Consider the following 22,182-nt stretch of genomic DNA (forward strand, 5'->3'; position numbering starts at 1 on the left):
CGCACAAGCCCCCAACTCTTCTTTATTTCGGATGAGGCTTCCTAACCATGTCCTATGGTGGCACCGAGTTAACCCATCCCGGGGTCAGAGGTGACACCCCTGCGGCCAGAGGAGAGCAGCCTGGCAGTCCAGCTGCCCCCCGAAGCCCTCGGAGCTGAGGGCTGCGCAGCAGCCTCTGGCTTCGGACTCTGGCCAACCGGATGCTCAGACCCAAGGTAGGACCTCCCTCCGAGAGAAACGGAACCAACGCAATTTGCTCAAGTGACATATTTCAATATAATCTCTAAAACTCTATGAATTGAACAGATAAAATACCTCTGGGCTATTTTGTTACAAAATATTTGCCATTTGGATTCATCGCTGGGTGCAGCCATCCTGCCTTTCCCTAGAGAGGTTTCTCTCCAACGAGGAGAAGGGGCAGATGCTGGGGGGGGGCGGTGCTGGAGCGGGGCGGGGGGATGTTTAGCAAGAAGGTCTGTACAGCAGGACACAGGGACAGATGGACAGATGGCTACCAGGGAAGCCTATTGGACGCAAAGAGACATTCTGGCAGGCTGTGGGGGAACGGGGTTCAGTCGGGGGGGGCGGTGTCCAGGGCCCAGGTCTGATTGATAAGTGTGTCTTGGAGACTAGCAGGCTTCCAGGCCAAGCTGCCAGGGGGGGGGCGGGGGCTTGTTCCAGCTCCAGTGGGGGACTTGCAGAAAACTGTGTGGGAAAGCTGTTAATCGTTCCCACTCCTGCTTCTGAATGAAGCTGGGGCCGGATGGATACCACTGAGAGGGGGCCCAGGTCCCCTAAAATAAGGCCTAGAGAGCTGATCCAGTGGGCCCACCCTGGAGTGGGGGTAGGCCCACTGGATTCATGGGGTGGGCCCACCTGGGGTCATGGGGGCTGTGCCCAGGACGCTATGTCTGGGGGCCCAGTCAGCACTCCACTGCCTCAGGGAGCAGGGAGCCATAGTGCACCTCCAGCTGGGCCCTCTGGGAGGGCTGGGCCCTGACGCTGCCATGGGGAGGAGCAGGCTTGTCCCACGTATCTGGGGACAGGGAATGAGGTGGGTCCCAACCTCAGCTTGTTAGCTGATCGGAGGAGGGCAGTTAGAGCCAGTGGGAAGTCTGGCTTTCCTGACAGTGAGGGGGGCCATCAGGAATTAAAAGCCCCTCAGATCCCAGGCTTGGCTCCAGGTGCCGCTGACCCCAGGCTGATCTGCCTCCTAGGCCAGGCCTCCCTGCGCTGCCAGTAGGGCCCAGGGAAACTACCCCAGTGACAGTGGGTAAGCCCCTACCTGGGGAAGGGACCCTGTGACGCCTGGGCATCTGGTCTTCAGGGAGAGGCTCCAGGCATGGTTTCAGCCCTAAGACCTTTGCTGGGCCTGGCCTGGAAAGTCAGGGCCACAGCAGAGCTGGGACAGGGGTTGGTGTGCCTGTCAACAGAGAGGAGGGCACTTTCCAACCAGAAGCACTGTGTGGGCAGGTAATAGGGGTCCAGCAATTGTGATGGTGCCCCTTCTCAGTGCTCCCTGGCACTCACGGTCCCTACCGAGTGAATACACTTAGCCATCTCAGAGCTCCTGTTCCTTCCTAAGGCAGCCTCCCTGCCACCCAGCGTAACTACCGCTCTCTTTCAGCCTAGCCCCTCTTTCAAGGTTCATCCGCTCCCCCCACTGAGTCCCCCCAACCCTGACTCCTGCTGTCTAGGCCTGCATTTTTTTAAGGGCAATCCCTGCCTTGGTCAAGGGCACCAGAGGTGACTGAATCTGTGGGCTCCATCTGTCAGCCACTCTGCTCCGATGGCTATGACTGTAGCCACCTGTTACAGGAAAGGCATGGGGGGGGGGGTGGCAGGGAGAGACAAGTACAGGAGATCAGCTGGGCAGCCACCCGGGGAAGAGGTGGCAAATTGGTCACAAGTTATGGAAACGGGGCTGACAAAGACAGAGCCAGAAATAAACTCACTGGGTGACATCATATGACGTCTGGGTGACCGCACACACACATTAGAAACTAGGTCATCTGGAACCTCTGAGAGTGGGGGAGGATGCTGCATCTCCTAGCTGGCTCAGGGCACTCCCTCTGGGGCACGGGGTAGGCGTCAGGGAGACGCAGATTCACTTTAGCCCTGGCCAATAGTCCCTTCCATGTCTTGGCAGGCTTTGCTAATGGGCTCCAAGTGGGAGGGGATCTTAACGAAGGACAGCAATGAACTCTTGGCACAGTACTGGGGAGTCCGGCCTGACTTGGGACAGATACTTCCTGAAAGGACTGGGATGGGGCAGGCCACGGTAGTGCCCAAGGGCTTTGAGGCCGGGCTGCCTCGGCTCCGCGGGGCCTCACAAAAGCAGACATTCTGATTCTGGTGGGCCCTGGTCAGCGGTCAGTGAGCCCTGCTCGGCTCTCCTGTGCAACTCTCCTGTGCCTCCTGGAGGCAGGTCTGTTGCCTTCCTGGAGGAGGCAAGGGGAGCAGGATTTAAAGGCTGCTGGGCTGGTTGGGGATGGCAGCAGGAGGAATGCTGGTGCCTTTACAGCACCTGCTTCTCTCGCCTGCTTCTGTCTCCAAACCTCTCATGGGGGCCGCGGCAGCCATTCCAGAAGGAACCCTGACTTAGGTCTGAATTCTACCTCTGCTGGCTGTATCCATCCCTTGGGCAATCACCACCACTTCTCCGTGTGTCTGCTTCCAGGCTGGAAGAGCCTGGTTCAGATGAGTATGTTTAAGTCTTCACCTCTGCACTTTGCCTTGGCTAGGCACTATCTGGGACTAGAGAACTAAGAAACTCTTTTAAAAGGTGTGTATTGTGGCTATATGGCCTCACGATTCCACAGCTCTGCTGACGGGCTCCCTTTCCCTCTTAAGTTCAGAACTTTCCTGAAGTCTGAGAAGCCCCGGACAGGCAGGGCCCAGCTCCTGAGAATGTGGCCGAAGGCCCTAGGAGGAGGGGGAGGGTGTGACCAGGACAGCCAACATCCCTGGGGGCTAGGGGATCAGCTTGGGGGCTGCTGAAGAGGAAGCCCCCCACCCCTTGCTTTCCCCACATGGCCTGAGGCCTGGGACCCGACAGACTCAGGGTCGGGAAGCCACTTAGGCCCTCGGCTCCTGCCTTCTTCAGTCTGGGGCCCAAGGGGCCAGAATGGTAGCAGGAGGAAGGGGTCCCTTACTGTGTCGGGCCCCAGGAGAGTGAGGTGGTGTGTCCAGATTAGGGGGAAGGGGTGCTCGGACCAAGGGAAGCATGGTGGGCAAGGCCAACCCAGGCGCCTGGGATTGGGAATCTCTTTCCAAAATGATGGTGAGCAGTGGCCAGGAGTGCATTGTGCCGGAGTGTGGGGAGCAGCGAGTGAGGGGGTGTTGGGGCTGCTGGGGGCAGCTAAGGGCCCCCCCATCCCCACCGGCCAGCCCTTCCAGGACAGCAGCGCAGTGGGGACCAGAGTCTACACCAGGCTCCTGGAGCCGCTGGAGTAGCGGCGCCGGTGCAGCAGGGAACCGGGCGGGCAGTACTGGTGGGGGTGGTTGTATGGGGGTGGGGGCGGGGGCAGCGGAGGCTGGTGGGTGACCTTGACGGGGGAGCCTGGGCCACCCAGGGGTGTGGAGCCACAGGAGTCGGAGGAGGACGAGGCATAGCAGGAGAGGGCCTGGCTCAGCAGGGGCTCCATGCGGGCCAAGCAGGGCTTGTCCAGGACAATGACCTTGACAATCTGCTGGCACTGCACCAGGGTCCCAGGGGGTGTGGGTGGCAGCGGCGGCAGCAGCGGGGGCTGCTCCCTCAAGGGGCTAGGCTGCGGGTCTGGCGGCGGCGCTGGCGCTCCCCTCTCGGCCCCCAGCCCGGGGTTGTGCTGAGACGTTTGAAGCCTGTTGTGAATTGACACCTAGTTTAGAAACAGCCAGAGAAGCATGAAATGTTATAAGACTAATTCCCAGCTGCTAGGACTGGCTACCCTGAGCCTCCCTCCCCAGCCCTTTCTCGTCTCCTGGGCCCCTCTGCTGCTTCTAGCCCTCACCTCGAGCCGCGCTGGCTGCCTCCCCACTGGCCTGGATGAACTCTGGCTGCCATACAGAAGGGCCGCCCCCCCTTGTGGTCCAGAGAGCTCGGCTCTCAGGCCTGTCTCCTCACCTGGGGCTCTGCAGGCCTCTGCAGTCACATCTCATGGGTAAACTTCTCTCCACTTCCCTCTCTACTAACCTCTGAGCTTAGAAAACAGGGCAATGGTCTTTGCCCTCTCCCTGCCTCCCAGGGCTGTGGCAAGGACAAACAGAGACCAGACACAGGGACAGTCCATCATCTTTGAGCCTCTCAAGCCCCCTCCTCCCTTTGTTAAAGGGGAAGCTTCACCAGCCCTGTCGAATCACAAAGGCGCCCAAACCCAGAACGCTGGGGGCCTCTGAAGGGACGATCTGGACCTACCCTGTTCTCCTAGATTTCCCCAAGCCCAAAACCATGAATCTAAAAGCAACCCAGATAGCCAAGGCCAGAGCTCGGTCCCCAGCTGCCTTTCTGGGCCAGCCTGCATCCTGGTTAAATTTGTCCCACTGTAGGAGAGGGTCACCAGAAAGGACTCTAATCGTTATGCCCTCCCTCGACCCATGGAGGTCACTCTGAACCAACCTGGCCTCCTCTCGCTAGCAGGGGGAGGTTGAGGAAATGGGAGAAAAGGAGCTCAAGCCTTCTGGGGGATGGGATGTCTTTAGTTCCTCACCTTCCAGCTCCCCAGCCTGTAGGTGTGACATTGCCCCCATCCCCTTCTAACCCCTGGCCCTCTGAGGTGGCTGACACCCTTCACTCTGAGGCATTCCACTGTTCTTGGGCCACCACCACCCAGGATGGGCTCTCAGAGCACAGAGGGGGACATCAAGGCTGGAGTGGAGGTGCCCTGATTGCCAGGTCTAGACCAAGATGCCCATCTCAGAGCTGTACGCCAGGGGTTCCTAACCGTATTGGCACAGGATACAATTTCTGGGAACCCCCCTTCTGGGCCCGTGCACTCCCCATGGGCTGCTTCCCTCTCCACAGTCCCCCAACCCACCCCCACCCCCACCCCCCGTCCCTCAGTGCTCTGCTGAGACACAGGGTAGGCAGAGGGCATAGCTGGGACCCACCTTCTTCTTGGGGAGCCCTCTGCCGTCCCCACTCTGGCAGAAGGCTTCTGCCCTCCACTGCTGGAGGGGACCAGCTCCTTTCTCCACCTGCCTGTATTCTGAGTTACTCCCCAGGAGAAAAGTGGCCTAGAGAGTAGGGGCAGGCCTTCTGTTCTCCTGCTCCCCCAGATTTTACAGCTGGTGTCTAGCTGCCCTAGTCCAGACCCACTGGACTTCCTTTTCCTCCTCCTGGCCCGCACCCCTCCCCCACGCAGCCCACAGCTCTTGGCTCATCTCCGCCCCCTCATCACCTCTTAGTTTCCGTTCCCCCCCCACTGCCTGCCCCTCCCTCTTCTCCACCCCAGCCTGGATTCATTATCTTTAATGGTCAGTAAGTGAGAAGCAGGAAGTGACAGCAAAACATTTCATTCTGACCCCCTTCTTACCTCCCTGCTAATGGAAGAACGGAGAGAGAGAGAGCAGGGGAAGAGAGAAAGAGAGAGAGAGAGAGAGAGGATGGATCATGAGTAGCAGGTCAGAACAGCTCAGAGAAGATGGAGAAGCACCTGCCAGAGGGGCTCGGCCAGGCAGTGCCGGAGAGAGGGCAGAGGACGAGAGAGCTTGGGGTCCAGCTGAGAGGCTGGGGGCAGCGAGGCTGCCCTCTGTGCAGGGGAGCAGAGGCTGGCAGGGCCCCGGGGCTAGCTGGGGGTGGCAGCCTTGCAGATAGCCACGTGGCCCTCTGGCAGGGTGGGAGGGGAGGACCGGCCGTCAGACGGCTTGTGCTCCCTAGGCAGGCCAGGGCAGGGCAGAGCTGGGAGAACAAACCGGACGGCTGGGAGCCTTGTGTGTTTATCTGCAAGGTTAGAGAATGGGCAGCTGCAGGAAGATGGGGAGAAGAGGGGGCACGGGATGGGATACCCACCCTGGGGGCTTGTCAGCTGCTGGGGCAGGAAGCTCCTCCGTGTAAAGGTGCCTCCTCCAGACACAGGTGTGTGGGGGGTGGGGGCCATGGGAAAAGAGGGAAGAAGCTGGGCTCCCCTGGGGCATCATGGTAGGCAGGCTCCTCCCTCCCTCTAAGTGGGGGCTCCTCCAGCTTGGGGTAGGGCTGGGAAAGGAGGTGTCTGTGTGTGAGAAGCTACATCCCTAGAGGCCTGGCAGAGGAGTGAGGGGTTCACTAGGGTGGGAGGGGAGCAATGGGGGAGGACTGGGGCCCTGTGGAGCTTATAGGGGCACTAAGTAGGGCCCCCACTTGGGAGCTTGGCAAGGACTAGCTGTGGCGGCTACCTCCCCAGCCTCTCCCTATGTGGCTTGGGAGGGCATCCCCCTCCCATGTGGGGAGTCTTCAGACACCTCTGCTGTCCCCCCAGGGAAATCCCCAAGGTGACCCAACCCTGCTCTCCCTCACTGGCTCCCACACGCACCCCTACGCCGTGGCCCGCTTTCCAAATGGACGGGCGGGTCTAGGGAGGAGCTCCCCACTCTCAGCTGCCCCCTGTCTCTGTTCTCCAACTGTCCCAAGAGGCAGCAGGGCGGGCAGCGTTCGAACCGGAAGTGGTCCCTAGGGCTGGACGTGAGGGGTGAGTCTCCGGAGGGACCCAAGCTCCCTCCTGTGGGGGACAGACACCCCACGGGGAAGGGACCGGTGGCTTCCCTGCTAGAGCATGTATTAGGGGCTCAGTGAGCAGTCTGCTGGGGAGGTGGTTTGGGGGGCTGTGAGCGGAGTCGCTATGGAGGCGTCATGGGCATCGTCTGCAGGTGTCAGTCTGGGAGCTCGGCCTCGGAGAGCACGCGGCCGGGGAATGGGCAGAAAGGGCTGTGGCTTAATTAGGCGCTGGAACAGTGGCATTACCCATGCTAGCAGTAACTTTTAATTGTATCTCTTGAAATTGGTAAAATGGTGAGTCGGGCTGGGGAGGCATTGATTAATACCTGAGAAGAGAAACAACAGAGACAGTGAGAAGAAGGACAAGCAGGGGCTCGGAACCACTCACCTGGGCGACCAGGCGTCCACTTACCTCCACCGTGCTCTCCACTGGCTTCTCCCCCAGCGCCGCTTCCCTTTTGGCTTTGAATGCAAAGAGCACAGGGCTCACTCTCTACCCAGCCCAATACAAATAAATTCCTGCCTTTCCCAGCCACTGCCCAACCCCCGCGCCCTGATACCAAGCATCCTTGCAGTTAGCCGGTGTGGACAGAAGACTCCGGGTACCGTGCCACTCCTGACTGGGACGCAGCTCCAGGGCAGTGGACCTGAAGGCAGAGTCCAATTCTGCCCCTTGTTGCTGTGTGACTTTGGGCATGCAGACTACAGGATCTGTGATGGTTTTTATGTGGGCAATGTTGAGTCTCGTTCACCCACGGTCAAAGCCTCCCCAACAGGGACAGTGAAAGTCAGTTTCACGGTGCCATTGGCTCTCAGAAACGCAGGGAGTCTCTGCTATTAACCTGTCCCTGACCAGCGCAGGCCCCTTGAGGGAGAGGCAGTGTTCCTTTTGTGTTCCTATCCCCGCTACTTAGCTCTGTGGTGCGTACGGGCTCTGAGGCCTGTACAGGGCCTGGCATGGGAAGTGTGGCTGTGTGAGCTCTACAGGGCATTCTGACTGGCGTGGCACAGCACCAGGAACCCTGCAGGCCTCCAGGGACAGTGTGGTGGCTTTCTCTGGCTCAGTCACTCCTGGCTGCCTCCCCGGCCCTCATCAGGCCTCCCACAGCCCCTTCGGGGAGCCCCTCTGACTGCTGTGTGCCCATGTGTGTATGTGTGTGTCTGTGCGTGTGCGCTCCCGCGTGCACAAGTTCCCTTGCTGTGTCCATCTCTCTGCTTTCTGTAGCACAAGAGGGAGCTATGCCATTGTTTGGGACCGAGGAGAACCCCAAGCAGGAGGTGACTGATGGACCAGGCCCTGGAGACAGGCATCCTGGACTGACGGGGGGTGCAGCTTCCAAAAGAGGCAGCTGGGCTGCAGAGTGGGGTGGGATGTCAAGTAATTAATCACAGCTGAGGCTTGGCTCCGGAATTTACACAGCTGTGCAAACAAGCAGTGACCCGAGTACTGTGACCTGATAGAAATGGAGGGGCTGGCTGGAAACTCAGGCCGGGTAGAGAATTATGAATGCGCGACGTCAGGCCAAACCCACATGCGGAAGATGACGTCACAGTGAGAATCCCCGTGCAGCTAAAGGAGCCTCAGGTCTTGCTTGGGAAAGGAACTGCGTCTCCAGAGTGACCGAGGCCTGTGATGCCGTCTGTCCCAGCATCGTGGTGTCATGGCTGTCACCGAGGGCTGGGGCCCAGCATGAAACCCACCAGAGTGTCTCGGCTCAAGCCGCGGTCTTGCTGGAACCCTGGTCTTCTAGTGCTTAGCAGGGGGCACACGGCAGGCACTTGATAAGTGTTTGTTAAATGTAAGAATAAATGGCTGAATTAATTAACCAGTGAACAGTTCTGGATGGTTTACTGGAGGTCTGTTGGGAGGGGAGTTCATTCTTACGCCATCTCGGCCTCTGATTTTTATTTGGGACCGCAGAGTGGGGGTGGCGGTGATACTTCTCCCTGTGGTGGGGGGGCCGTAAGGTGAAGGCCAAGAGGTAGAAAGTAGGAAGATGTCAGTGGCAGAAAGGAAGCAGGTGTAGAGAACATGGCCAGAGCTGATAACAAAATCTGAAACCGGCTTGAGTTGTCTGGAGTGAATAAGTCAATTTGAAGAAACCATTGGGGAAAATGGGTTTAAAGGTTTATCTGGATGTTGGGGTGGGCTGACTCTTCTGGCCTGGAGCACTTGTGGTTCATTAGGGAAAAGACTTGACTGGCAGACCAAGATTTCCAGACCCTTCTGCCATCCTCCTTACTGGGCTCCCATCATAGGCAGTAATTTTTCTCAAGCTGTTTCTCTTTATTACACCACCCACCCCCCAGAGAACCCCAGCAGTCCCCGGGGAGTCTGGATGCAGGGTGGGTGCGTGCATGGGAGGCTCCCCCACTGGGGCCAGGCGTCTGGGCTCTTGGCCCGACTTCTCTAGGGAGGATAGTGACATTTCACAGGGACGCAGGGCCTCAGGGCAGCATGTAAATGGACACGTTCCTCCCTCGTTGTCCTCCTCACTCCCACTACTAAGGCCCGTGAGATTAGCCTGGAGCTCTGAGCAGAAAGAAATGACCATGGGAATGAGCACTTCCCTCATCCCAATTCCCCAGGAGCCCAAGGCTGGGGGTGGAGAGTGGCCTCCCTGTGGGCCCAGGGCCATCACAGGCCTGGGGTTTGGGACTCCAGAGTGGAACCAGGGCTCACCTGTTGGCGATCCTTGCTTCGACTGCGGGTCCACCTGCGCCCCGCTGGACTTGAAGGAGAGCGTCTTTGCTCCCTGCTGCTTCTCCAGCTCCCCTAGAGGATGGAGAGGAACCCAACCTCAACCACAGTGAGATGGGAGAGGAGTGAGGAGAGAGCAGGGAGGGGGGCTGCTCCCTGACCCAGGATCTAACATGTGGCCCGAGTCTGGCACCCTCTTCACAGCAAGTTAGAGACCCACTAGAACCTCAGTTTCTTCCTCTGTCTGTGGGGATGCTAACGGCTGCTTGATTGTCATATAGGCAGCAGAAGAGGCGGAGAGGGCGGCAGGCAGTCTGAGTTTGAATCCTGGTTCTGGGACTTCTTAGCTGTGTGGCTATGGGCAACTTACTTAACCTCTCCATGCCTCACTCAAGGGGACAGCAGTGCTCACTTCCAAGTGTGGTTAAGCAGATTACAAGAGGAAATGCACCAAAGCCCTTTAGGAGGTGGCCCAGCTCATGGCAAGTGCTCAGTGAATATTAGCTTTTATGACAACATGGACGAATCACCTGGCACAGAGGACCTCAGTGACGGCTGGGGCCAGCCTGCGTCCTTTGCACCGGATGGGAAAGAGCCCGCCCAGCTGGCTGAGCTCCCCCAGAGAGGAGATTCCCCACCTGAGAATGTCGGTGCTCCTCAACCCGCAGGACATCCGCCTTGCCCTCAACCTTGATTCCTCTCACTACACTGTAAGCCTGGTCCAGACATGATTCAATCACTGCTTCAGGGTCTCTCTTCCAGGAGATAGAACTCAGGTTCCTTTTATTAAATCTGCTCTCCTGGGTCCCATTTTCTGTGTCCCTAGTTATCTATAACCCAGGGCCCTGGACTGCAAACCTCCAAGCCAGCACAGGTTGTCCTGACTGCCTGAATCACACCATCAGTCCATACTTCATACTTCTGCTGAGCGGAGGGTTGTCTCTCCCTGGAGAGGGGCTGTCTTGGCTTTGGAGAAATTAGCATCGTAATTATAAGCAGGGATTCCGAGGAACTTGGTGCAAATCTTGTTTTGTCACTGACTGTATGAACTTGGACAACTTCCTTCAGCTTGGTTCCTTATTTGTAAAATGAGGACAAGCCTCCCTGCCTCACGGGCAGTGGTGGCAAGGATCAGATAACAGAAGAGGGCCGGCACGCAGCCCAGCGCCGGGCATGGAATAAATGGTGGCTCTGCTGTTTCCATTTTCCTTTGTCTATTTCCTTCCCTCCCTGCCTCCCTGGCCCGTGCTTCATCTTTTCTTAGCTGTTGCTTCCCCTTCTCTGCATCTGAAGAGGAAGAGCCAGACGTGAGTGAGCCTCTCTCCCTGCTCCCCTGCCCTCTGGGCAGCAGGGAAGGACATTGCTCTTGACAGACTGATTCTGGCAATATCTACTCCTTTGTGCTTTGGGAGGGCTGGGTATGCTGCTCCCGGGCAGGTGGGGGCAAAGGGGCCTCTTCCAGCAACGCACTGTGCCTCCCCGGGGCGGGGCAGAGCCATCTGTAACGTTTCGACAATGACAGAAGTGACCTTTCAGGGTGTGTCCTTGAGAATGTTCAAGATCAGCAGCCAAGGTGGCGTGTCGGAGCCTCCGGTCCCGCTGCTGAGCTCAAGCATGCCAGCAGAGCACAGCAGCGGAATTTACACACCCCCACCTCCGAGCCCTACAGTCTGGGCTGGTGGGCTCCTCTTCCAACCTGACTGAGCTGTTTCCTTATGATATTATAAACGGAACCTCTTTTGTCAACGTTAGAGTAGAAAGTACACGAACCTCAGAAGCAGACCTAAATGCAAGTGCCACGTCTACTTCTAAGATGCCCGATGTTACACACGTCCCTAACTTCCCCGGAGGCTGGTCTGTAAATTGGGGACGAGCACCACCTTGCAGCATCACTGTGAACGCTATAGGCAAATTGCCCGGCACGTAGTAGGTGCTCCAAAAACGTGGATTAAAAAGCACCGGCCTGTCCCATTGCTGCCCTGCCCCCAAAGTCCCTCTGCTTTTCCTATTGCCTAATGGGTTTAAGTTGATTTAGAAGCACTTTCCAACAAACTGACCATAGAAGGCAGACCCGAAATCTATCTGCTCTTTTCGTTTCTGAATCCACGGTTGTTTGATTTCCCATGAAAGGCAGTCTGAAGCCAAGGGCGATGTCACAGCAGGAAAAGCTTGCGAGTGGGCACAGCTTGTGGGCCCTCGCTGCTCCCTTCCTCAACCACCAAGTTACCTGGCAAACCACCTTCCCCTCCAGAGAGGCCCATGGAGTTTCTAAAATGCCTGAATTGGAGCACTCAGGAATCCAGGCATTCCTTAGGGGAATCAAAAGACAACTCCTAGATGAGGGAGAGTCAGAAAACCAGGCAGGACCCTTCAAAAAGACCATATGGTGAAAAAATAAAGTCGGGGGACGATTCTAGATGAGAAGAGATGAACGAAATGAAGCAGACAGATGTAAGGTGTGAGCCAGACTGGATCCCGTGGTCTGTGTCTCCCCTGGGCACACAGACCATCGAGGCTGGCATGGCTGCCTCGCGAGGCTGGCATGGCTGCCTCGCTCGGCCGGCTCAGCAGCGCTGGTCAGACACAGCGGGTCTTCCGATCCCAGGGGTCCACACGTAGCCCCACAGCCTGATGGGTGTGCACACAGGTGTGCGCACTCTAGCGACCCCCAACTTCAATTGTGAAGAAACGGGAGCAGATGCAGTGAGCCTGGAGTGGGGCTCGGAAGACGGGAGGGGCCTCGGCTCATCCCACTGCATTCACTCCAGGGCGGGGCCAAGAGTCAGACTCCTGCCACAAGCAGCCTCCATTCCCTGCAGACGGGGAGCCCACCCGCCCCGCCGTGCGCCCCCCCCCCACCCATGGCCCTTACACTCTATCCGGATCTGCTCGAGCTCTGTCACCTCAGCGATGGACTCCTTCAGATCTTCCACAAACTTCTGCATCTCGTCCGAGCCCAGGGCACAGAAATGCAGCACTTGCTTCTTCTCAGAGCCCGAAAGTGGGGTCACCAGGGTGATGCCGTGAGAGTAGTCTGGAAAGGAGACCCCAGGCCCGTGTGGCCGTGAGCAACAGCAGGGGAGGCTAGAGGCAGCCCCGTGGGGAGAATGACCAGGGACTTTGGGACCCTTGTCCCCTCTCTCCTCCCTCCAGCCTCCAGCTTTCCCCTCCAAAACTCCCTCTGCCATGTCTCCGGGTCTGCGGGAGACTTACACTCGTTCTCAAAGAGATGGAACTGCATGCCCAGCAGGCCGACTGATTTGCAGAAGGTGTATGTGGAGGAGCTCTTCTTCTTTGGGCAAAGCTTCAGAATCTGTTCAGAGAGGGACAGAGACAAGCACTGACAGCGCACGTGTGTGTGTGCGCTCGGATGCACACACGCACGGGGCACTGGGGAACACACGAGTGCATACAAAGAAATGTGAACACGCTTGCACACTTGCATACTTAGGATACATTCACACACATTCACATGTTTCTATATACACACATGCATACACATTGCTATATATGTGTCCACACACATATACATGCGTGTATACACATGTATATAAATAAACACGATCTCAAAATATGGTGTTTTTTTAACTTGCTAAACTCCTCAGTGGCTCTTCCCACCACAGTTAGAAGAAGCCAGCCCACACTCCCTGCCTCTCCCCATCTTTTCCAGGCCTCACTCTCGCTTTATGCTGGGTCCTACTGTCCTCCTTTCCGTGGCCTGAATAGGGCAAGCTCAGTCCCCCTGCAGGCCCTTTGCACATGCTATCTCGGGGCCGCAACCCTCCCTGCAGCCTTTTGCATGGCTGGGTTACTCTCATTACTTACATCTCAACTCAGATGTGGCCTCCTTAGGAATCCCCTCCCTGAGTAGCCCAAGTAACAAACAGAAACAAACTGCACCAAATCCCCCCTCACCATTGCTTGCTTTCATCCCACCTTCTTCCCAATTTGATAATATCTTGTTAATTTCTTAGTTATTTCCTAACTATTTCCTAGTTATCTCCCTCCCCCAAGGAAAATGGAAACTTAGCCAGTTGCTCAATACACAAATGCTTCCTCAGTGCCCTTCCTCCAGCTGGGCCCTGGAGACACTGGAGCCACCAAAAGACAGAAATAACTACAGCATTCTGAAGGAGGTCCCCAGGGACAGGGCTGAGGCTGAGGAGGGGCCGCAGGGTGCCCCGGCCTGGCCAGTCCACTCACCACCAGCAGGTCGTTGAAGAGGAACACCTCCCTCTGATGCGCGGCCTGTTTCTGCAGCTTGTTCACATCTGTCACCTCGAAGAGACGGCTGCAGCAGACCAGGCGGCGGTGGGGCACAGACAGCACCTGGAGCAAGGGCGTGGCCATTGAAAAGAGCTTCCAGGTTGTTCAAATATGGCTGCCATCGACCCGTTTCCCTCTAAGACTTCTGTAGGGCCCCCGCACGACCCAGGCTGCCAGCTGCAGGGCTGTACCTCCATCCCTTTGTCCCCTGCACACCAAATCCTAGTGTGCCGGAGGGAGGGGATGGCGGGGAGGCCTTGGATCTGCCGTGTGTAACAGTCTACTGCAGCGGCACCCGCAGACCAGGCAGATGCTGAGACCTCAGCAATGGAGGTGCCTGGGGAGCTCAGTCAGTTCAGCGTCTGCCTTTGGCTCAGGTCATGATAGCGGGGTCCTGGGATAGAGTCCCACATTGGGCTCCCTGCTCAGTGGGGAGTCTGCTTCTCCCTCTCCCACTCCCCCTGCTTGTGCTCTCACTCTCTCTCAAACTAATAAATAAAATATAAAAAAAAAAGACCTCAGCAATCAAGGCTCTGGGCAAAAAGGGCCATCCCAGCCCAGTGCAGAGCTCAGATGACATCCCCATGCTGCTTCTGGGTCAGCAATTTAGGAGGAGAAAGTGGAAACAAATACCAGAACCCTCTCTACATCCTTTATATTTATGGCATGAACAGCCTCTGCTGATGTGTGAGTAGTAAACTATAGAGCATCATTACCAGCTTGGACCATATTGCCTGTGACATAGGTCATAACTGAGGGGCACCCGGTGGTTGGGACACCAGAGTCTAGAAGGCTTTTCAGCTCTTTCCTGCCTTCTGTTCAGTAGGACCATTCAGGAACACTCAGCATCCCGCCCTTCCTTAGTCTCCCCATCAGGCCATCCGGATGCTTCAACCCTAGATCACTGGCCAGTCTTTCCCAATACCTCACCTCAGGCCCTCCTGCTGTGGTGGCTGGTAGCCACGAGGAAATGAGGCTAGAGGAAACGGCAGGGGGTGCGGTGGGTGCCACATAGTAGGAATTCAATCACTATGAAGTGAGCAAATAATGTAAAAGTGTTTCAGAAAAGGAAGGAGGAGAATGGGAGGAGATGTCACACAGGAGACAGAAGCAGGTTCAATGTGGGGGGCTTGGCAGCCATGGGAGGGGAAGCGACCCCCATGGGGTGAGTGCTGTTCTGTGGGGGGCACTTACTGTCTTCATGCCCACGATGGACTTCTCCACCTTGGTGACATACGTGACGTGGTCCTCATTGGACTTGAGCTCCTTCTGCTGTATCCTTTCGTAGATGCCTACCACCAGCTCCCTGGGGATGTCGGCACCATCATCGACACCTACCAGCAATGGAGAGGGAAAGTAAGGTCAGGGAGGTAGCGGAGGGAGGGAGGGTGATATTAGAGACCAGGAGCCAGAGAGGGGAAACCCTACCAGACTGAGGCTCTTTAAGGGTGGCCTTGATTTTGCCCTGTCCCTGTTCCAAAGCCTTCAGTGACAAGTCCCTTTATCTACTGAATTAAGGACAGACTCCTGAGCCAGGCACCAGAATACTATAATATAACACACACTGCAGCCTCATATCCTGCTGTTCCATGATCAGAACCTCCATTCCCCGATCCCACCTCTTTCCCCATCCCCAAATACAGCCTCCATGCTCCTGCTCAGTTCCTTGCTTCTGTAGTTCTCTTATCCTCCGTGCATTTGTCTACCCCCACCCCGCTCCCTGTTCCCACCATGAGAGTCTCTTGACAGCTGATGTTCTAGCTTGTTCTCTCTTGGATCTCCTCCCTCTTGGACCCTCCGCACCCCTCCACACGGAGGCCTGGTGCCCCATGATTAGTTGCTGCATGTATGACACGATTCTTCCCTCACTGGGAGTGTGGGAAGTGGTGGTAGTTAGACATCAGGTGAAGAGAAGCGGAGGAGACCTTACATCCATCTCCTACTTCACAGTCATTACACTCTGGCAACAAAAAAATACTAGCACGAAATTGACCAGCCATGGAAATAAATTTCTTCAGGAGGTAGAAAGAGAGGCAATAAAAAATTTCTTCTTTCTACCTTTTCTAAAGCTTTTTTTTTTTAATGACTATATGTTTCTCTTACAAGAGAGAAAAGTGGAAAATAAAGCAACTTTGGCAAGTGTGCTCAAAGGAGATTTCCTAACTTAGTGAGAGGATATTATACCTTCTACAAGCAACTCTTTGTATCAACCTTGTTTCTTCCCTATCTGACCTTGGTTCTTCAAGTCAGGCACATTAGCCATGCAGCACCCCTGGGGACCTAAAAGGCATCAGGCTGGGGGCAAGAAAGAGCAGGGACCAAGACTGAACCCACAGAGGCTCCCAGCTGAAGACGGCAGGTCACACATCTCTGTTCCTCCTCAACATTCTGGTCAAAGGGAGGTTTTTTTAAAGAGGGCAGGGAAGAAACAATGGCACCACATGACCTGGGAAGTGGACTAATGAGCCGGACTGGCAAACCTGAGAGAGTGGAATGTGAAGCCAGCAGCAAGGTTAGAAGCCACTCCGTACACCACAGAACCACCAAAGGGCTCTGGAATGGTGGCAACAGGAATCCTTGAAAGTGGAGGTAAAGTCGGGCTGGACATAGGATCATAGCTCGATCGTCAGTCTAGAAATCATTTAGATCTCCCTTTCCCTTCTTCCACTCTGGCAGCCGACCAAGGGTTAGTCCTCTGCAAGAGGTGAGATAGGAACTCTGTGCGGGGGACGGGGGGAGACCCCAAGCCCAGCCAAAGGTGGGAGTCCGTGCTGAAAACTGGGGCATGGAGTTGATGTCTATGCATTAAGAGACCCTCTCAGTCCTATTGACCCAGAAGATCTCAGAATGTAGGCAGCCAGACTCATACCCTCTGGGCAACAGATCAGACGTTTCTCTTCTGAGAAATCAACAGGCAGAAGAGAAAAATCTAAAGATGCTGCTGTAGGGGTCCCTCAGTGAAGCAGCTCAACTAAAGCACCTAAATCACCCTATGAGAAAGACCACTGGTCAGCAGCTCCTGCCTATATATACATATATATTTATATGCATATATATATATTTAAAGATTGTATTTATTTGTTTGACAGACAGAGATCACAAGTAGGTGGAGAGGCAGGCAGAGAGAGAGGAGGAAGCAGGCTCCCTGCTGAGCAGAGAGCCAGATTCGGGGCTCGATCCCAGGACCCTGAGATCGTGATCTGAGCTGAAGGCAGAGGCTTAACCCACTGAGCCACCCAGGTGCCCCATACTTATAGTTTTTAATCAGCCTTTTAGCTCATTCTTAAATATGAGAGAACAACCAAGTTTCATCATGTATATATATAAAGTGTATAAAGCAAAAGAGAAAAAGGACAGGGAATCAGAAAAAGGAAGCCAGAAGAAATAGAGACAAGCAGGGAGAAACTGAACTAAATAAATACCATCAGAGACATGTAAGAAGATACCACATCTAAAAAACAAGAGTAAAATCCTAGAAAAGAGGAAGATTTTGAGAACAAAATGTTCTTGAAAATGAAAAATATGACAGGAAAGGTGAAAACCTTAGGAGAAGACTTGGAAGACATCTTCAAGAAAGTCCAACAGGGGGCACCTGAGTGGCTCAGTGGTTTGAGCATCTGCCTTCAGCTCAGGTCATGATCCCAGAGTGCCAGGATCGAGTCCCACATTGGGCTCCTTGCTCAGCTGGGAACCTGCTTCTCCCTTTCCTCCCAGCTCCTGCTCTCTCTCACTGTCTCTGTCTCAAGTAAATAAAATCTTAAAAAAAAAAAAAAGTCCAACAGGAAGACAAAGATGGCAAATAGAAAGCTGTAAAAATTAGAAGATCAAACTAGGAGATCTAACATCCTTATAATAGGAGTTCCAGAAAGCACAGAGAAAACGAAATGGGGAGATGATCAAATACTATATTTAAGAAAACTTCCGGGGCGCCTGGGTGGCTCAGTGGGTTAAGCCTCTGCCTTCGGCTCAGGTCATGATCCCAGGGTCCTGGGATCGAGCCCCACATCGGGCTCTCTGCTCAGCAGGGAGCCTGCTTCCTCCTCTCTCTGCCTGCCTCTCTGCCTACTTGTAATCTCTGTCTGTCAAATAAATAAATAAAATCTTAAAAAAAAAAAAAGAAAAGAAAACTTCCCAACAATTGGAGGACATATTTCTAGACTAAAGGATCAACCCAGTGCTAGCACAAGAGATGAGAAAAGAACCATAAAGAAACTCAGCAGTTTGAAGAGATATCTGCAACCCCAGGTCCACCGAGCATTACTTACAGTGGCCAAAATGTGGAAGAATTGAAAGATGAATCGATATAGAAGATGTAACATATATATATAAAATGGAATACTTGTCATAAAAGAGAATGAAATCTTGCCATTTATGACAGCATTGGTGGACCTAGAGGTTACTGTGCTAAGTGAAGCCAAGTCAGAAAGAGAAAGAAAAACACCATATGATTTCACTTATATGTGGGCTCTAAATATGAAACAAATGAGCACACAAAACAAAAATAGAAACAGACTCATAAATACAGAGAACACCTCCAGAGGGGAGGTGGGTTGGGGGTGGGCGAGATAGGTGAAGGGGATTAAGGGGTACAAACTTCCAGTTACAAATAAATTAAATCACAGGGATGTAATGTACAGCATAGGAAACAGAATCAATAACATTGTAGTAACTTTGTGTGGTGCCAGATGGTAACTAGACTGCTTTCGCAGTGTATAAAAATCACTCTGTTGTACACCTGAAACTAACAGGATGTCAGTTACACTTCAGTTTTTTAAAAAAGAACCAGAAGGAGGTGAAAAGTCATGAAAATTTAGAACACAAAGGACAAAGAGAAGAGCCTGTAAATTTTCAGAGAGAGAGAGAGAGAGAAATTAATATGCAAAAGGGGACAAACTGGAATGGCAGAGAAGCACCATCGTTAAAAGACAATGGAGTAGCGCCTGAAGAATTCTGAGTTCCCTGTTGCCAATCTGGAATTCTTTCCCCAGCCAAACTCCCAATCAAGAGTGAGGGTAGAAAAAGCTATATTCAGACACACAGGTTCTCGGAAAGTTTGCCCCCTGTGCCCCTTTTCTATGGAAGTGAATTAGAAATAAGCAAACCACTACTGGGTATTTACAACTAAAGATATAAGTGTAGTGATCCGAAGGGGCACGGGCACCCGAATGTTTATAGCAGCAATGTCCACAGTAGCCAGACTGTGGAAAAAACCTAGATGTCCATCAACAGATGAATGGATAAAGAAGATGTGGTATATATATACAATGGAATACTATGCAGCCATCAAAAGAAATGAAATCTTGCAATTTGCAATGAGATGGATGGAACTAGAGGGTATTTATGTTGAGCGAAATAAGTCAGTCAGAGAAAGACAATTATCATATGATCTCCCTGATATGAGGAATTTGAGAAGCAAAGTTGGGGGCTTGGGAGGTAGGGAAGGAAAAACAAGATGGGATCGGGAGGGAGACAAACCATAAGAGACTCTTAATCTCATAAAACAAACTGAGGGTTGCTGGGAGGAGGGGGGTAGTGAGAGGGTGGTTGGGGTTATGGACACTGGGGAGGGTATGTGCTATGGTGAGTGCTGTGAAGTGTGTAAACCTGACGATTCACAGACCTGTACCCCTGGGACTAATAATACATTATATGTTAATAAAAAATAAAAAAAAAAAAAAGAAATGAGCAAGCCATAAAATCTAGGATCTATGGACCGAACACAGACGCAAGGTGAAGGGAGGCCCCAGATGATGGAGGAGGGGATCCCAAACAGACTGGAGCAGCTAGAGGCTCTGGGAGGGAGACTCCAAGAAGAAGACCTCCCTGGGCTCAATGGGTTAAGAGGGACATGATACTTAGGATGGGGAATTTGGAGAGGAATCAGTAGCGTGTACCTAAAGAGCTAAGCAAAGGGAAGAACACAAGTGCTCACTTCACTCCAAGGAAAGCAGAAATAAAAAGACTTTGTAATCATGACATACTTCAAGACTCAGCTTTGGACTGTGTTTAGGTCTTAATAACATAAACGCAGTGTCGTCTTAGTGCGGCAGGCTGGGGATGGTGGATGAAAGAGAGCTAATCCTTGGATTCTGCAACAGGAGATGGCCGTGGTCCGAATGTTCGTGTCCCCTTTCCCCATGCATAGGTTGGAATCCTAAGCCTCAAAACGGATGGCATGAGGAGGTGGGGCCTTTAGAAAGTGTGGAAGTCATAAAGATAGAGTTCTCATAAGTGGGATTAGTGTCATTAAAAAAAAAACAACAACAAAGAGCTCCGCACCCCTTCCGCCATGTGAGCACACAGCTGGACGGGCCCAGCCAGAATCAGGAAGTGGGTGCTCACCAAACACCAACTTGGCCAGCGCCTTGATCTTGGGTGGCCTAGCGGGCAGAACAGTATGAAATAAATGTCTGTTATCATCTACCCAGTCTGTGATATTTTGTTACAGCAGCCTGAACCGATTAAGAGAGAAATTAATAATACTTAAAATTTAAAAAATGAACAAGTCTCATATAAAAAGAATAAAAGTATAAAAGGAACCAAAGTGTGTGTACTATTTAATCCCACCTGTAAGAAGTTCATGAACTGGCCCAGCTGGTCGCGGGGATGGCAGTTAGGAGAGTTGGCCCTCGGGCAGGGGTGCTGAATGGGACAGGACGGGAGAGGCTGTCCTGGGGTCAGGGAAATGATCTAGATCGTGAGCTGGCTGTGATCCCACACGTGTATATTCATACATTCAAGCATTCCTCAAGCCCTCAGATTTATACACCTTACAGTCCGCTTTTTTTTTTTTTAAGATTTTATTTATTTACTTGACAGACAGAGATCACGAGTAGGCAGAGCGACAGGCAGAGAGAGAGGAGGAAGCAGGCTCCCTGCTGAGCAGAGAGCCCGATGTGGGGCTCGATCCCAGGACCCTGAGATCCTGACCTGAGCCGAAGGCAGAGGCTTTAACCCACTGAGCCACCCAGGTGCCCCTACAGTCGGCTTTTATACTAATTAGAAAAAAGGCACAAGAAAAGAAGCAGAAGCATGTTGTTTAGCGCTATAGAAGACACACAATAAACAGCAAAACAAAATTGAGATTGGTTGCTTCTGAGGAAGGAGAGTGGTGACAGGGGTAGGGATGAACTTTGTAGCAAGCCTTGTGGAATTACTTGACTTCATTAAATTATGTGCATGTATGGCTTTTGATTTCTTAAATGCTAGAAAAGAAAAAAAACCAGTTGAGCACACATCCCGTCCTGCCAGCTTTGTTCTGTTCCCTGCCAGGGGCTGCACTGTGTCATTTAGGGAAGGACTTGGCTGGTGGCTGCATGACATTATCTGCAAGGCGGATGTAAGCAGACCTAAGACCTAAATGTCATTGTATGTTGTGCAGGGGAAGGGCTGGTATACCCCGGCACTGGCTGTGGTGCCGCACCTAGAGGTCAGCCCATGGAGGGCGTTCCGTGGAGGGCAAGGGGTACCGTCCAAGGTCTAGGACGGTGGCAATGGCTCCTGGAAACTGACCAGATGCCTGGCACTCAAGCAGCCTTCCCAGATTGCTGTGTGTGACCAAGACCAGACAGCAGCGTCCCCGTGCCCTTGGCTGCTGGGGTGACCATCTCCAGTGGACTCAGGCTCACAGAATTAAGGCTGAACAGATGGGGGTCCGAGCTGTGGTCTCACCCCTCCTACCCCTCCTCCTCACCTCGCAGGTTTCGGATAAAGTCCTCCAGCATCATCTTGCGGTCAGGCTTGATGTTGGGACTGTACATGTCGGTGTTGAGGAGGATAATGGCGAAGGCAAGAATGAAGATGGTGTCGGGGTTGTGGAATTGTTGCACCACCTCGGGGTTGCACATGCAATAGCGCTGGCTGTTGGGGGAACATGGAATGGGATGCCCAGTTACGTCCTCTCCCCCCAAATCCTCATCCCCCAGTCCCTGAGCTCCAGAGACTGGGGGCTGTTGGGGCCTGTAAGCTGGTTCCCCAAGGGCATCCGGTCCGTAATGGTGGTTGGCTTCCCTGTAGCCTGGTCCTCTTCTCCACTGAGAGGACGGGGCAGGTGTCGCACACCCGTGGAGCCCATCACCTTGCACAGACACGGGATGAGGGAGAAGCCCGCAGTCCACTTGGGGAGCCCGGCGCTACTCCAGCTTAGCGAGCTCAGGGGCTGAGGGCTCCTGTCCCTTTTCTTCCCTTCCCTCCATCCCACCCAGCCCACCACCCCCGCTGCCTCACCAGGAGTGCTTCTCCCCAACCCTGCACTAACCGCCCCCCCCCCCAGAATCTCCCGTCCCCCGTGACCCCAGGCATGTGTTCTGAGGGCTGGGGGAGGGGAGGGAGGCTACAGAAGGGGGTCCTACCTGAAGGCCTCTATGAGCCGCTCCACCTTCTGGGCCTCCCCTTGCACGCGGATGTGAGCCTGGAACTTCCGCAGGGCCTCGTCCAGCTCCATGCTGGAGAAGTCCATCTCGTCCACCACGCAGCTGGGGGCGGGGGAGGAGGGGAGGGGTCTTGAGGAGAGGTCGGCCCCTGAACCTCCCTCAACCCAAAGAAA

The 22,182-nt window shown here is 54.0% G+C and overlaps 1 protein-coding gene across 2 annotated transcripts in view; it reads right to left on the reverse strand.

Annotated features, from left to right (window-relative positions):
- Positions 1-568: 568 nt before the first annotated feature.
- LOC111159829 (IQ motif and Sec7 domain 3) overlaps positions 569-22,182 on the reverse strand; it is a 102,959-nt gene continuing 81,345 nt past the window's right edge. Inside the window, exons 6-14 of one of the 2 annotated variants that reach the window (XM_022522467.1) lie at positions 21,989-22,111; positions 21,331-21,497; positions 14,832-14,971; positions 13,575-13,700; positions 12,585-12,684; positions 12,244-12,405; positions 9,354-9,446; positions 7,083-7,132; positions 569-3,860 (exon numbers count right to left, since the gene is read on the reverse strand). In XM_022522467.1, the coding sequence (XP_022378175.1) occupies positions 3,426-3,860; positions 7,083-7,132; positions 9,354-9,446; positions 12,244-12,405; positions 12,585-12,684; positions 13,575-13,700; positions 14,832-14,971; positions 21,331-21,497; positions 21,989-22,111 (1,396 nt within the window). In that variant the 3' untranslated portion in view covers positions 569-3,425. Of the gene's footprint in view, positions 3,861-6,750; positions 6,997-7,082; positions 7,133-9,353; positions 9,447-12,243; positions 12,406-12,584; positions 12,685-13,574; positions 13,701-14,831; positions 14,972-21,330; positions 21,498-21,988; positions 22,112-22,182 lie in introns of those variants that run through there. The other variant, XM_022522468.1, reaches the window with a different exon arrangement.

This window comes from Enhydra lutris, unplaced genomic scaffold (assembly GCF_002288905.1).
Source record: "Enhydra lutris kenyoni isolate GAN:26980312 unplaced genomic scaffold, ASM228890v2 scaffoldscaffold69, whole genome shotgun sequence".
Taxonomy (NCBI): domain Eukaryota; kingdom Metazoa; phylum Chordata; class Mammalia; order Carnivora; family Mustelidae; genus Enhydra; species Enhydra lutris.